The sequence below is a fragment of the Bombus pyrosoma genome, linkage group LG4, assembly GCF_014825855.1.
Source record: "Bombus pyrosoma isolate SC7728 linkage group LG4, ASM1482585v1, whole genome shotgun sequence".
In the NCBI taxonomy this organism is placed as follows: domain Eukaryota; kingdom Metazoa; phylum Arthropoda; class Insecta; order Hymenoptera; family Apidae; genus Bombus; species Bombus pyrosoma.
The window spans coordinates 10,110,761-10,127,990 of record NC_057773.1 but is presented as its reverse complement, the minus strand read 5'-3'; the positions used below and the strand labels follow the sequence as shown (position 1 = coordinate 10,127,990).

General features: G+C 39.5%; 1 protein-coding gene across 6 annotated transcripts in view; it reads left to right on the top strand.

The window, feature by feature from the left end:
* LOC122566726 (glutamate receptor ionotropic, kainate 2) overlaps positions 1 to 17,230 on the top strand; it is a 112,210-nt gene that overhangs the window by 49,420 nt on the left and 45,560 nt on the right. For all 6 annotated transcript variants that reach the window (XM_043724393.1, XM_043724390.1, XM_043724388.1 and 3 more), the window contains exons 4-7: positions 907 to 1,158; positions 11,037 to 11,212; positions 11,756 to 11,809; positions 11,902 to 12,066. In XM_043724393.1, the coding sequence (XP_043580328.1) occupies positions 907 to 1,158; positions 11,037 to 11,212; positions 11,756 to 11,809; positions 11,902 to 12,066 (647 nt within the window). The remainder of the gene's footprint in view (positions 1 to 906; positions 1,159 to 11,036; positions 11,213 to 11,755; positions 11,810 to 11,901; positions 12,067 to 17,230) is intronic.

Here is a 17,230-nt window from a genome sequence, read left to right as displayed (position 1 = left end):
CGTTCTCCGGTCATCTACACGTTCCCGATCTTAATGGGTCGCTGGTGCTCCTCATCTCGCCGATTTCTCTCTGTAATGATTCATCGAACGAACAAGCGTGTCGAAATTACCAGCAGATCGCCAAGTAGATATGCGAATTTCTCTAACGATCATCAAATGAGGCAATCAACTAACAGCCTCGTCTATATTTTGTTTTATAATAATCTCATGTATAGTTTAACTGTTCGCTTTTTTACAGTGGTAAACCATCGTAGAACTATTGTAGCAATGAAGGAAAACTTGAGCTTCTAAAAATCCTTCAAATTGATTGTTCTACTTTATTCCCATTTCCTTTCTCCCTGTCTGGATTCTTTTCTCTAGTTTAAAAGACCACTTCCGCTTTCATTTCCTTCCAGTACGAACTTTACTTAATATCCAATCATCTATCTTGAGTTTTCACTTCTCTTCTCTACTTCTCTACTTCTCTACTTCCACTACACTGTTGTTATTATATATTACATTGTTATTGTAACATTTTTGTTACATTGTTGTTGTAATATATATTATAATATATTATAATATAATACATATTTATATATACATATTAACAACAATATGTGTTGTTACACACATTACGTACATTTGTTGTTAGATATTTATACATGTTACTATAAAATTTACTTGCAAAGATACAGTGTATCCTTTATCACCCTTAATCTCTGCGCATCCGCACATGAAATATTTCCCAATTTTCCAAACGTCCAATATTACATATAATATATATTAAAAATGTTATCAAAAAATTTGATGAAAAAATTTCGAATAAAAAACCACGCGTGATATCTGGTTTCTGGCGACGTGTAAATGATATTGCATCGCAAAATACCAAGTGAACAAATGAATAGTCGAGCTCCACGTTTGTTACAGCGTGTCAACAGGTCAAGTACGGGGTGCAGGCAGTATTTGGCCCATCGGATCCCATCCTGGGCCAACACATCCATAGCATCTGCGACGCACTGGACATTCCACATCTGGAAGCCAGGCTGGACCTGGACACGGAGGCGAAAGAGTTCAGCATCAACCTCTATCCCGCACAAAGTTTGCTCAACGCCGCTTATCAGGACATCATGGAGTTTCTCAACTGGACCAAGGTCGCCATTATCTACGAGGACGACTATGGTGAGTAATTCCATCATTTCTTTCTTTTCTCTTTCTTTCTTTCTTTTTTTTTTTTTTTTACTCCTTCATTCCTTTACAAATTTTGAAAATTATGGATCTTGTCGAATGTCGTGCGATTCTTATGTTTGACGAAAAGTGTTTTGTACTACTCTCGGCTACCGGTTAGGGTTTCTCCCCATGTAATCGCGACATCGATGTCGATACGGAAACTAGAAACAAACAAAGTTGTCTTGATAAGGGTTAGTTTCGAACTACGTTGAAAGTTTAATTAGTTTTCTTTCGTGAATTCAAGAACGAGAATGAATTTCCAGAGATAACACTGACAAAACAAACATCTTGAGTCGTCTTAAGTACTTGATAATTGTATCATTCTAGTACGTTCTCGAATACCGACGAATTCGTAACTCTTTTCAAGACAGAATATTGACAGAGATATAATATCAAGTCCCACAGGTCGTTTTCAAGCGATCTGTAATGAGCGTTAAACGGGATGCATATTTATAATCTGGCAATTCAATACGATTGCGATATCGACCAACACACGGATTTTAAAACACAAACGGTCCAACTTGGAAATCCCTACGATTCTTCCAATTCCTCCTTCGTTACAATTCGACTGAGGTATAATAAAGAAACTCGAGAGAGTTCGAACGGTCTGTCTGAATATTAATTCGGTTCCATCTCTGACGAATGGAAGTCGTTGTATCCGAAACTGAATAAAAGTTTCGATTTAAACGAGGTCTGAGTGAATCGAGCTGATTGAGACGAGGAACGTTAATTGCGCCGATAGTCTCGGCGGGTTTACTCCGTTAGATTATCAATTTGCTTAACAGCCGGCGGAGGGAAGCCTCTCCCAATTACCAGACCTATTAGGAACACTTAAGATCTACGGTAATGAAATAACATCGATTAATAACACTCGCCCGCGGAGTGCAAAAACCGAGATAATGAAATTCATTCATAATGAGAAAACGTCCCGCGTTCGCCGAAGGAAGCGTCCACCTGGTTGAAGCCGAATCGCGTCTAATTAATTTGCGAAATGGCGGTTTTGAACTGCACGAGGATTCCTTGCAGCGCTTTCAACCGGTTACGCCTCAGTTTCCCCGTTTCATCGCCATTCTTTGGGTCTCCTGATCTTCGACGATGAATAATGTAAGGGGCTGAATAGAATTATGTAAGGTGCACGTGCGCGCTATCAGACATCGTGCTCGGCTTCATTTCGACCCGTTTCTCCGCGCGGAATTCTAATTAACATTTTCCAAGTTTCGCGGTTCCCCTTTGAGGCGTCAAAGAAACGACGATCCGCGCTGTTGCGGGCTAAATTGAGCGGACACAAGACTCGTTTGTTCCATGATCACGTGGTAAAATGAAATGTTTGGTCCACTGCTGCAGGTGCTGTAATTGATAAATATATAGCACTTTGGTGTATAATTTAGCCACGACCACGTCTGCTCTATTACCAAACTTTTATAAAAAGGAAGGTATTTATATTAATTAATATAAATTGATCGAATATTGCGGGATTTGTTGGTTCTTGCATGTGGTGTGCCGACTAAGTAAAAGCTAGAAGGACCATCTACTAATGTGGAAAATAATTACTGGAACGATTGCTACAGACAAAGAGATACCAAATAAAGTAGCGAAGGTGACGTCTAATTAGAGACCACAAGCAACTATTAGCTAGAACAAGTGACGACTACGATTGAGGACACTCTGATGAGCGACGACTAAGAGGAACAACTAGCAACTAAGGGTGGCGATTGACAACTAATTACTTATTTCTAAGAGGTAACCAATTTTTTGCAGTCACCACCTCCAATGGATCTGCAGCGAGACACACAAAGTAGCTCAGCATTACAAAGTACCGAGAACCATTAGATCCTGTACCGAGCATCTGGATGCCAGAAGATCCTTTGGGATATGACGTTATGATACTTTTCTAGCAAGGAAAGGAACAATGACCGACATCTAACAGGATGAATTTTTACCAAGTGCCGCGTGTGAGCTGCAAGCCGGTCTGCTAAGAAAATTTGTTGAATAGCAAACTTTAACAGAAAAATGAAGGACTAAAGTGAGGAAAGGATGAAGAAAGGAGGGACTAAATTGCTTTTATTTTATTTACGTGCTATATATTTGTTAATTTATTTAATCGTTAATTTTTTATATTTATAAATAGTCTTTCACATTCTTGACGATTTTGAACGACTGTAGTTGGTAACATTAATAACATCCCTCAATTAAATGGACAATATTATTATTATCTAATTCTATATAGATTTCTCAGTAACTGATAAGCCAGGTCCAACCTGGATTACGATAGAAGCGCGTAAATTCATCCGCTGTAAGCATCGACTGCATGCCCGAGCGTTGGAATATTCCTGTGACAGATTGTTACAACACGTGCGTCACCACCGCATTTCGTGCGCAGTGAAACGTGACTCTTCCCCGGGCGAGATCGAGGACTTCGCTGTCACCGAAGGGGAAATGGCACATTCGTCGTCAGACAGGCCTCTCGTTGCCCATTTCGAATTATAAATGCATCAGATTATATGCCGTATAAAACGATGATCTAAATTTCTACATAAACAAACCACAACTCTCTTCCATGAATTTAATCCAAACTTCAGTTTATATTTGAAGCGATTCAATCAGGAGATTTTTAAGAAAGCCGAAGTCAGGGCACGAAGCACCGCTAATACGCGCAAAGTTTCTTTAAACGCTTTCCTTTCGAAGGCTCCATGGGATTTGCGCGAACTTAACCAGGTGCCGATGAAAACACGCCTCGAGCTTAACCATCTCGACTAGCGAGCTTATCTATTTGCGGAGGTGCACGAAAGTTATACGTACAAGCCGATTAGAACACCCCTGTAACCTACAACTCACAGTCATCGCCTACCACCACACTCGTCACCAACTCGAGACACAAACCATTCCCTATCCGTTACCAAACTGATTCCCAACAGAGATTTACCGAAGCCCCGGAATTTCCGTGTTTCCTTCACTTTCAAATATAGTCGACGATGTTGCCACCAGAAAGTAACGAATCCTGGTCCCCCATCGGAGTAGAATACGTCCGGATCGTGGCTCAAAGCTACCGACCTGCCGATTCTCTGTTCGTCCTAACTTCCCAATTTTCCGCAGTGAAAGCGGAACTACCGCCAGACGATTCTCTGACGAACTTTAATCCGTTTCTACCAAGGCGATTCCAACTTAACCACTGATAAACTATGCGTGATTTAGTGCCCGAATTTTGCCCAGAGTTACATTCAGTTGAAACTAGATAAAGTGCCCGGGTTGTCTTTATCTTGAATAATTTAAATTTTATTCTTTAATGTAACAGGACTATTAAACATTGACATTTCTCAATTTCTTTCTTCGTTACTTGTCGTGACAACGTGTCGCCATTTTCATGGAGACAGATTGTTCTAATCCTAATTTTTTAGACTGAGGATTATTGTATACCTTCCTAATTAAATCATATACCTTCCTAACTTAATACAATGTTAGGATATCGAATATTTAATTCCCATTTAAGCGAATAGCGAATTTTTCCTGAATCTTTTTCTGCAGAAATGGGAAGAATGGTACTATTCGTCCTCGATTCGATATTTATAATTTAACGACGGTTATTGCACGCACGAGCTCAATAATTCGAGACGAAGTTCATGGATTTCATGGTAAAGGTCGCGACAGGTTTACCAGCAAGATTTTCAACGATCCTAATAACGCTTTAACATGACCCCGCCCTTCGTTATTTCGCTGTCAGCGTTAACCCTCGTTACTCAAGCTGCAGGCGGCGTCTTCCATCGAGTTGCAAGAACCGGAAGGGAGGATTCACGTGCTCGTGGGAAATTTCTAGTCCTCGAGATCGTCTGCTACCGGCGTTTAACGCACGTGTTAATTTTCCGTCTTTGATCGTTTGCGCCTTATTAAGGAGCCACGTGAACGCGCCTTAAAAAGTTTCCACCCTCGTTTCTAAAGGCCTCCAGGGAATCCTTCGCCAGATTCGTCGCGAAAATTTAGAAACTTAGACGCTGCTTTGCATCGCGAACACATTCTTCGGCACAGCGTAAGTTGCACGATGGGAATCTGCGTTTAATTCAACTTAAGGGAGCTACTCGCGGCTGAAGTTACACGACAAACGGTGGAAAGTCTTGAATTTCTATTCGTGGGCGAAGTTACACGCTGAAAAGTCTTGAATTTCTATTTGGGAGGTCTCCACGATCGGATTTCAATTTGAATTCTTGAATCTACAGCACCTTCTTTTTTCTTCTAAACCCTCCACTTTCTCACTCACTGTCGTGGTTCTCCTTCGTGCAATACGACAGGAGATTACCCGTAGCTCTGGTCGCCGGGAAAAAGACGACAAATATATTTAAATCAAAAATGCGAGCGCTTTAACAAATAAAAACTACGTAGCGACAAAAGACACGTTAACGAAGTCAGTAAATCTTTAGATACATACTCAAATTGCTTAAAAAGCAGCAAAAGCGCGTCAACAAAGTACATGAAATAGATAATCTACAAATACCTTGCATCGAATTCTTGTCGCACGCAAAAGTTCCTTTCTTGTAACTGTAAACGCTGTATCACAAATGGCAAAATGTTCTTGGATACTTGCACCACAATGTAAAGTGTAATCTATTCTTATGAGCTAATAATTCGTCCAAAATATAAATTTGTCTTTCTCAATTCGAAAACTGTTAATCTTCGTACAAAGTCTCTTGAGGTCATTTCCATTTGTTAAGATTTTTGTACTGTTCGAGAAACTCGGTAAGACAAGATCTCCATAGCTTGAAGACTCTAACCTTCTCCTTGAAATTCGCATTACCTAGGTTCCATTGTGATATTCAATAAACTATTTCGTTATTTACCACGCTTAATAATTTTTCCACGCAACTGAAAGAAAAACGACCACTGAGGCTGAGAGGCAACGTCAGTTCTCGTTTCCGGTGATTTAGAGTAACAAGTACGTGGCAGACTGGATACATATTTCTCCGATGTCCAAATCCCCTATCTCTACCTCGACAGGAGACGAACGTCATTCGCCACTTTTTCCGGCATGTTCCTGGAATCTTCAACGCGCCTGCCAATATCGCGTACATCTGTCGGTGACGCGAACGTTTCGAAGCGATTTTCGTCTTCCGTGACAAAAATACTCATAGAGTGGTTTCGCGTATGGCTGTATACCTCAAAGAACTGCAGTTTCCAAGTGTCATGGACTGGTTGCTGAAGAATCTTCGAAATTGCGTTTGCCAAAATAAACTCTCGTCGAAGTGGATTTCACGAGGTTTCGTGACTTCAATTGTCAGGCTATTGGAAATATTATAAGTCTGTTCGAGTACAAGGAAGGGATAAAAGGCATTCCTTCCGTTGCAGCTTAAAATGCGGCATTGCACCTTTCCATTGTCCAGGATGTTTCCTGAGAAGAGCGAACACAGAGCGTAGAATAAGGAGGATCGAGAGAAAGGATCGAAAGAGGCTATGGAGGCGGTGGCGAGAATTTTCACAATAGATGGTGATGGTCCAGGACCATGGTTCATCGTTGATTCTCGAGACGCGAGGAAGCCGAATCCAGTCTTCAGGATCGAAGGAATTGGATGCTTCCTTGGATATCCCTAAAAAGACTTTATACTATTAGAGATTTTGTATAGATGATTTGCCTGTAGATGAAATCTTGGATTACGCCGCAGGTTAAAAAATTGCCGCCATTCGAAACTTCCGGTATTCTTTGACCTTGTTAATAAAATTTCAAGTCGTAATATGCGCAAAGTTGAAAAGGGTTTCCTACGATTCTATTACTCGGAATCCAATGCTGCAGTAGAAGCTGAAAGATGACACGCTGCTCTGCCAGACGATCCCGAATGACTGTGGGAAAATTCAGAATTGCGTCACGTGAGAAAGCTACAAAGGTTAGAAAGGGATAAGAAGGCAAAGTGTCTAAAGAAACAGAATGAAGGAGGAGGAAGAGAAAAAAGGAGAATTGTTTGAAAGAAGAAGCAGATAGAAGCGGAGAACGTGTTTGATGGAGCAAAGAGGAAAAGATAAGAAGGAAAGTGCGAAACGGGCTCGAGAGGTGGAGATTTCGCGGATTTACAGCCAGAAGAAAGGATCCTAGGGTGTTTAACGCCATCTTTGTGTCAGACACCGAGATTAAGGAGTCCCGTGACTAGAGACACCGGACCATTCGTTGTCACAACATAACGAAGGATCGCAGGGTGCCTCGTTATCTGAGAAAAACGCGGAGCTGAAGACGGGCGCAATAAACCCAGTCATTATCGTAAAGGACGACAAAATGTCTTCTAGGAAATATGTAAATATCAGTGTATGTAACGAGAGCTTTAACGATGTATTTAGGGGAAAGCTCGTCAGGGCGGTGTCGGATTTATGGCATGTCGCCCTAAGGTGTGTATTATAATGATTAAGGGTTACGTGATATATCGACGTGTGTGAGTCATAAATCACAGAATTCTATTCGATGGATGTAAAATAAAATGATATAGAATGGTAAAAACTGAAAATTTGATAATAGTCAGTTTATAAAATAAAATAATATGATGATATAGAATATCAAAATGATATAGAATGGTAAAAGCTGAAAATCGGATAATACTCAGTTTATAAAATGAAATAACATGATAAAAAATTGTGAAAAGAGAAAATTTCATATTGGTCATTTTAATTGTTTCAATAAACCCGACGTTGGTAATGAAATGAGTAAACTTGAAATTTTCAAAAGTTTAGCACAATTTTTCAATTATTCACACACTGTCCTTGTTATTTCTCTATTATATAGATCTCACACGCATAATGTTAAGTTTCTACGGATAAATTCAGCTGCTCAGATTTACGAACACTTGTTACTACTATTGTTGTGAATTTTTTAATCTCCGTTGTTTGATCTTTTCCTCTGTCAAAGCCAGTATTTACAACCTCAAGAATTACTTTCTGGCAACAGAATTCTACGTCTGCGCGTGCAAAACGTGCTCATACTTAGTTGCAAAATCATGTGCCAATTTTGCGTAGCCCGTATGATCTACAAATCAATTACCGATATTAATTGCCACGTACATCCAAATTTCCTCGTGCATTCTCCTAAATCGTCCCTCATTCCTTCTTACCAATACTCCGGCGTAAACATTCACATTCACTCGTGATCCGCGTGAATTCTCACTATTGCATTCTCATCTATCACAAAAATGTCGGAAATCGTGGACATTAATTTCTTTCTATTAGCGAACAACGATAAAGTAACAGGATGTCACGGGCCATTAATCATCGTGATCGAACCGCTTGTTTCGATAAAATATGTAAACCGAAAAGACGCGAACAATTCAATTCCTCCGGAATACCAGCCGTTCCCGATCGAGGTGGAAAAAATGAATGACTTCCTTCCTCGCACCGTGCCGGCGCAATATTTCATCCGACAGCGGTTATCGGCATTCGAGGCACGACCGTAAGTGCTTGTCATTAAAGTAAGTAAATGCCGATATAATAATTTGTTTCGTGTCTCAAGCGGTCTTGAACGCCCCAAGAGAAATCATCCACTACCTTGAAGCGATGTTCTCCTTTTTCTTCTCGCGTTTTTACCCCCTCGAATCAGCCATGTAGTTGGAACAGTTTGCTCAAGTCTGGACTTCTCATTTGGTCGCAGGCGAAGATTTATAAACAGTCATCTCTCCTTTTTGATTTTTCCCTTTTATTCTAAGACCAACTGTAGACTTCTGGCAATCATAAAATACTTTGCCCATGAAGAAAAAAGGAAGATTCGATGATTTATGTTGTTATTGTCGCCACGTACTCGAGTCATTTGAATTTCAACACGAAGAACTTTCGAAGCGCGTCGAGAGCAGATGCTGTTCGTATTGAATTTGAAACGACGAATTGTGCCAGTTCATTTAACTTGCAGTGGAATTGCTTCACTCGCGTAAAATCCGCTCATTTGTAATATTGAATTGAGTTATCGTATTGCTCTCTGTTTACCACGAAAGAATTAATTGTTCTCTTTGTCTTATTAGCGACCCGTAATGAAAGAAAATTATCCAGCCGTTCATCGAAGTATGCAAAAAAAGTTTCCCATAAAAAATGTAATTTCAATTAAAAACCAAGATAAAAAAAAATTCCAACTCATTGGCTCGGGAATATATTGTACTTCCATTTTTACGTTGCTACCCTAACGATGTATCTTCCTTAACGATGGACAAGCAAACAATCTCCATCTCCAAAGGAAACTCAATGCTTACAAATACTGCGAACGCTAGACCAGCTTGTTTGCTATATCAGCGACAATTAAATTCCGTTTCTTGCTGGGGGATTAGTTAGCCTGTCTACGGATTTGCCCGCGTTAATTAACGGGTCTGCAACAGGAAAATCTGGCGAATTCTTCGCGAGCGAAATCGCGAGTGAAAAATCTATTCGTCCTGTTTGCTGCGATGAATCACTCGTTTAACTTGATCGAACAATGAAATATTAACCCTTTCCAATTTCACTCTATTTCGCTCGATTTTGTTTTCGATTTTAATACATAAAACATGTTCCTGTGTATTCTACCTCAATTAAATAGAAATATGTCAACGTGGATAGATTATTGTTTAGAAAAATATTAAGCTACATTCAAATTTGGTACAGCTTTTGAAAATATGTAGCTTATCGACAGTTTGGACCAGAGTGTTCCGAATGAATTCGTAATTTTTCAAAGGGATTTTATGGATTCTGCAACGGTACATTTTCGGTAATTTGAATTTTTGCAAAGTACGTGGGTAAAAGTGAATTATCTATATTTTCATATATTCTTCATTTTCATTTATTTGTAATTTCATCGTCGATGATTTCAGTATTACATCCTAGCCGTACTGTTAAATAATTCCACGACGATATCCGATACAATGGTCGTTGATTATTAATATACATCTATAAATCAACAAAATATTGCAATGTTACATTTTGGAATAATCGGCTGCAATGATCGAATTCGTGAAAGTTTGTTGATTCTCGTTGTTCGAAGGACTCGATCGACCTAAGAGAATGGACGAAACGTTAGTCCACCAAACGGGGAATCCCGGACGTTCAAGTTCCGAGTGGAAACTTGAAAGGGAACGAACTCGAACCTCGGAAGACCCGCAAGTCGAGATGATACCTTGATTACTCAGGCGGTGGGAAGTATTGATTTCATCGGGCGACGCGATTCACGGGTTTCCGACCCATTAAACGGCCACTCTAATAATATCTAAGAAGATCCGCGAAGGAGCTACATATTTCGGCGGTCTCGCAATTATTGAAACGATCGGGGTCACTCGTATACGAGAATATTTTCTTGAGAAGTTGCGCCAAATTCTTCGTACATATCTACTGTAGCAATTATCGACTTTAGCTCAGCACCATTGAGCTATTTCGATCGAAAGAAAATTAAGAATTGAAGACTTTCGAGGAAAAGTGGCACGAGTTTAATTTGAATAAACTTTGGAGATGTTTTTTGTTTTATATTAGTTTATTGAATTATGCACGAACATAATAATAGAAATGGAACGAAATGGAACGTATCTAATTCAATAAAATAATATAAAAGAGAAATTGTTGTTCATCTACTATCAGCTTATGAAACGAAAGAAACTTTTCGGACAACCTAATATAAGTTGTACCGTAATAGAGCAATCTGTGTGCATTTGATAATCAACTGGTTGCAACAAGCCAGTTATTCTAAAAATTCTGTAAGAAAATGTTCACACTTTTGATAACGTTTGCCATCGCGCGTGATTATCAAAGATCGTAAAATTGATGATCGTTGACGCGAGAACGCAGTTACAAGAAGCGCGAGCAGTTTCGAGTTGATTGGTTCTGACTCTAATCGATGTGACAAGTAAATTAATCGCGTGTTTCAGGACTGGTGAAGCTACGAGAACTCGTCAGGTCGCCGAAGTCTCGAGAGATCGAGGTTAACCTCAGGCAGGCCGACCCGGATTCCTACAGGCAGGTTCTCTCCGAGATGAAAAGCAAGGAAATACGGAATCTCATCGTAGATACCAGGCCGGAGCATATGCATCATTTTCTACGAATGGTAAATACATATTCCTGTATCGATTTCCTGTGCCCGTGGCTTCGATAATCCCAACGCGTCCCCAATGTAAATATCTTGCAGGCATTCCGATCTTTCTCCGCGTTTGCTTTTATGCGATATTGATTTCGTAACACCGTTCCTTTTCCTTTTCTTTTGACATCTAAATCATGTAACGCAACATTCGCTGCCCTGTACCTCGAGTGATTTTTCAGAAATTGAAAGTAATATAAATCCTACTGGAAATTGAATTTCATTTCTATATCTTTACGGAAAAATTGCTCTTAGTTGCGTGGTATTTCCTTCTGCGGCGTAAAGTATAATTCAGAAACGAATTAAGCGTCGTAATCCACTGAATTATTTCATTTTAAAGAGAGGTCACGGTCACAGCTTCTTATGATACGTGAACTTACATTCTACTAGTAAAATATAACAGTACGTAAATTAATAACCGCTCAATAAATATCAATTGAAATCGAATCAATAATCGATCAAGCAATAAATCATCGCCATGGAAAATAAATCGATGCACGTGTCTACTTTCAGATCTTGCAGCTGCAAATGAACGACTACAAGTACCACTATCTCTTCACAACTTTCGTAAGTACACTCAGCTTCGAAGAAGAGACAGACAGCCCCGAGGCGGGTCTTCTAAACGGTTCGGAAACGCGATCTATCCGTCCCTGTTCCAGGATATCGAGACCTTCGACCTCGAGGACTTCAAGTATAATTTCGTCAATATCACTGCCTTCCGTCTGGTCGACGCGGAGGATGTCGGAGTGCGGGGCATCTTGAGGGACATGGAACGATACCAACCGTCCGGGAATACGATTCTCAACAAATCGAGAGTTATACAGGTAAAAGTTCCATGTGACCCGAAACCCGACCATACCAAATATCTGTGTCTGCGTTCTCAGGATGTTTGCGCGATCTGTTATCGCACCGCTCTTCGATATTCGCTTCGTGCACATGCGATGGATTGATTTTTATCCGGCTACGTGACTGTTTGCTCCGTTAAATGGATGTGCCAAGTCAATAGTCACGATTGTACGATGTTGGAAGGCTTCTAAAGGGATTCGAAATTCTTTTCGGAATTATAAAGAACGATAATATAGATGGATACTTTGGATGAGATGGTCATTTCGATAATCGATTAATTTATCAGCAGTTCTGACGATGACGAAAATTAGAATCACTCCGGTTACGTCAAACACTCGCGCTACGGTATCGACTTTTATAATCAGGGTCGGAAGGTTTTGAATAAAAATCTAACAATTGCTTCCGGTTTCTATTATAAGCTTCCAATTTGTTTTTCTCTTTTTACAAAGGACCATCCTCAAATCTCCACCGATCAATGATCGACCGTTCCGTTAATGGATATTCTGATAATCGAGGCTCCACTGTATTGACTCGCAATTTTTCGGGACAAAGGCAAAGTTCACCGAATCAAAAATTACGAGGACGAGTTATTTTGGACAATTTGTAGTAATCGCGGAAAATCCCGCTTCTGTCCACCGTCGTGATACTTTATCGATCGCAAAGTACGTGGCAGCGCAAAAACGAGGCCGATGAGAAAGATAGAAGGACAGAAACTGCAAAACACGTATCGACTGTTGGATGTAAAACAATACGAGGAAAAAAACTCCATAGAAAGTAGCCTGTTCGATGCCACAGCGGACGTTTCGCACGCTAGTAAAATAATTTGAAAGCGATCGTTGCCTGACAAAGCGAGTCAAACAAGTCCGTTGAGCCTTAATAAAGAGCTATGGAAATAGTTCGTGTTAAACTGGCACGTTCAATCAGATCTCGTTGGCGATGTGACGTTTTGGAAGGCTGCAAAATAGTGACGTTTGTACTTGGAACACGCGGATCTTCCTACTTTTCCTCGATTTGCATTCAGATTAGTGTGTCTGGCCTGGCATCAGTTAACTGTCCTGTCACCTCTCGTAACGAAACGAAATTTCGAAACGCCTGTGTTGTCGCATCCCTGGGGAATTCAGTCCTCTTTTTTTTCATTTGGAAACAGAGGACCTAATACATATAAGCAGTAGAAAAATATGAAGTTTGGTAGAGAGAAACTTGTTGTTTTACAAACTTATTCCAACCTATTTGATTGCTACCTGTTCGTCATTGTCTTTCTTCTCGATTGAGGATTAAAAAATCCTCGCTTAAAAAATTTCTCCTTAAAATTCAATATTTAAATATATAAAAATATATAAATATTATAATTATTATATTATAATATTAATATATGTAAATATAACAATATAAAAATTCAATATTCCAAATTTCATTGCCGTATGTCGTACGTCGTCTCCCTTATCAATTACTCGAAGTTGTGTTACACTTGAGTTTTGATCTCATTTTAAAAACTTGATGAAATTCCACAAGAATTCTTTACCTTAATAACGCGAAGTTGCGGTGCTGAAAATGCAAACGTCTGTCAGGGCTTAGCAGGGCATACTATATACAGGGGCCATCTGGTTCACATTCTCTTATTATTCTAGCCGACACAGTTCGTCAAGATAATCAAATTTTCTACGTTTTGTTTGTACGAAACACCGCGTCCTTTTGTGGCCACTGTTCTTCATGCAAACAAAATCTACGAATTCAGAAAAAAAAGCGACGAAGAAAAATTGGTACAAACAAGATCATACGTCTGCGATAATATCAAAAATGTCTAGAAGTAACCTGGCCATTTTATCCTATATGTAATAAAAAGGATAAACTCGGACATTGTTAGTGATTTCTTCGGAGAACGAATAGACTTAAAACTAGTCCCAAATCTTAATTAACCAACTAACTAATTAATAAATAGGTTTAGATAGTATATATAATCCTGGTGGCTTTATTTATGTTACTGTAGATGTTTCAATATTTCCAGGGTTTCCTTAGAAGGTTTCCTTTCCGGGAATGCAACCCTTCGGCTTGACTGTTATTCGAGCCATTTTCGAACACTGTTCTATATAGTCGCTATAAACCACATATGTGTGCAGCTTCTGCTTCAATTGATCTACAGTGGCTTGTACAAATATTCGACCATTTACCATACAAAATTTTTACATATATCTACGACATATTTATACCATATTATGTTATATTATATTATGTTACATTGTTATATATCACTAACAATGTAGCCGTCATAGTCGATTTTCATTATAGCGCTAATAAAATTTAAATACGTTATTCTATCTACACTGTAATGAACCGACACGAAAAACGCGATATTTCTACATAGAATAATTGGGCATAGGCTGGTTTGGTAAATAGATTTTTCCAGGCCCGTCAGACGTAACTACTTTTATAAAACACAGCGCCAAGGAAAACGAGACGGAGTTGGAGGAATGGCTGTCACAAAAGAAACCGCATTTCTCGCCGAGTCGGGCAACTTAATTCGCTGGCTTTTAAAGTCGACGGTCGCTTAAAGTGCCCTCGAACGACTCGTTTGAATCGACAATTGCGTCCAGGAGAAATGTGTCTAGTAGAAAAGGAGAAAGAGAAAAGGAGAGGGAGAATTGAATTAATACCGAAGATTTTCCTTCAAAGGTACGAAACAACGTCCGGAAATTCGAGGGAGGAAAAAGGGAAATAGATATGTCTGAAGGTTTAATCGAATGATGGTTGCAGGTGAAACGAGATTATGGTCTCTGTTCGATACGCCATCTTTTATACAGTGACAGATTCGTTCCGCTAGTCCGTGTTTTATTTCGAGGAAAATGGTGAATGAGGTATATGCAGAGAAACGAGGAAATACTTTGTGGAAAAGGGCGGGTAGATTAATGATTCGCCTTAATGGCGACGTAAAGAAAGAGTTTTCTAATAATAGCGCGATGGCTGAACTTTTGTTATAGCTTGAGTTTTGCACGATGGTAGCATATATAGCGCTGCATAGAAAATGAAACTCTTTCTTTCTAATTCTAATTCTTCACCATATCAAAAGCACCAATCTGTCTCAATTGCGAAAACAAAAATTTCGAATTCTGTCGTTTGAATAGATTTAACGAGTCAAAAGAAAATGTTATAATTATTATGGACGCAATTTGACCTACATATACATTCTCTTTAACGAAATAATTTTGGGAGAGACACAAATTAATAAAAATTATTTATTAAAACATATTTTCATCGATTAATCAACTATAAAAAGAAAAAAGACCTCAATAAATATACGCTTGTAAAGTGGCGTACCCGTGTTTTCCCATTGATAAAGATTACGCAATACTGGGCATTTGAATAAAAATACCTAGGTTTTTCCATTGGTATAAAACGTAAAAATATCGAGCCACCGTTACACAGTGGCAAATAGAGAAAAGTCCTGCTCTCATCGTATCACGGACGTGACCCAAATTGAAATATTACTGTTTCGTTCGTATTGTATAAAAATTCCCCTGCTGTGTTTGTTTTTCGCGTTAAAAAGAATCAACAGCGATCTTTAATTTTGCTCCACGGATTTAAACAAACGATTTTCCTATCGTACTGTGGAGGGGGCGAGATTGAATTTGCAAATCGACAAGAGGACCGTAAATTTCAATTAGATCCCGGGCAAGTACGAACGAAGAGAGCAAGTTCGTTAACCGAAGAGGGCAAGTTTTTGCATAGCGCGCGGCCAAAGTTACAGACGATACGAAAGGGGGCAAAGAAACAGTGACTGCTGGCTATTATTAGTTTTACCCAATTAGTGAAATGAGCGCAGCAGTCGGCCGTCACGTGATTAAGCTCGTACGGCTTCCTTTCGCTTTTCAGCGAGATTATCCTCGGCACAAAGACAGCGAACAAAGAAAGAAATCGCATCTCAAGGTTCGTCCATGTGCCTGTTTCAGCCCCGATCAACCGAGCGATTAGAAGCTTCGGCCATGGCTCATCTCGCTGATTAAATGAACGCGACCATTTGCAATGAAATCCCATAACGTCTCCTTTTCGGTAATTTTCGTCGAAATTATTTCACCCAAAAAGCACTCTAATTGCAGGGCACTCGTTCTCGCTTTCAGAAACTTTATTGTTTCAAAAGCTTCTTGCTGCGAGCAAAGTAGCGTGCCTCCCTTTCTAAACCGAACTCCAGAACAAAGGAAATTGTACGTACGGTAGTTAAATACTTTTCGTTTAAATTAACCGCTGTTCTTAACGATAGACGTCTTTCGTCGTTTCTTAAACTGAGCCGTTCTTTATACTTTTCATACGAAGTATCTCAGTTTAAACGTGATATGGAATGTCGAGTAGGTAGGCTCGTAATCGTTAGATATAGAATGAAATTGTAAAGTTATAAGAATTTATTTCTATGATTTTCCAATAATTCACATAGAACTCTCCTGCTTCTCTGTGACATTCTTAAAGAAATTACACACATCGTACATTCTTGTCACGTGCAGTTAGATCTCCTCGTGTAGCATGCATGTCAAATCTCCACGTGTATTCTTCGAACACATCTGCACTCTCTGCTACAGACCAATACTAGCATAAAAATTCTCTCGATCCTCAATCATTCGTCTGTCATACGAATGCTTACTTTTACAATACGCGTATTTCCAAAAATAATGTCCATCTATACATAGTATCTGTATAACCCTGTATAACGAGTTTACAAGAACAGTTCTATCCTACATAATCTCAGTTCCCCTTCCTGTCACTTGTCCTCGGTCACCTTACGATTTTCCGAATTGTCAGGCTGAAATTACCTTGGACAGCCGTTGTTTCCAGACTTCCCACGGGTACGATGTCACAACCGTAAAATCTACTGTCTGCTTTCACCAAGGTTACTCGTGTCCTTTCTCGATACGATTCTCCTTCGGTTTGCTCGAAGCTTCGGTTCACCCTTTTATCTTCCTCGATTTTCCTCTTATTTCTCACCGTTAAACGATCGAGTTAGCCAACAAAAAGTTCTAAAGAAAAAAAAACACAGCCACAATCAGCCTTAGTTGAAAGTGCCATGAAAAGAAGAGAAAGAGTGAGTTGAAAGAAGGTCGAAGCTTTTGAAGATGCATTGTGAGCTAACCACCTTGCCAAAGGGCACAAGCTGGCTGG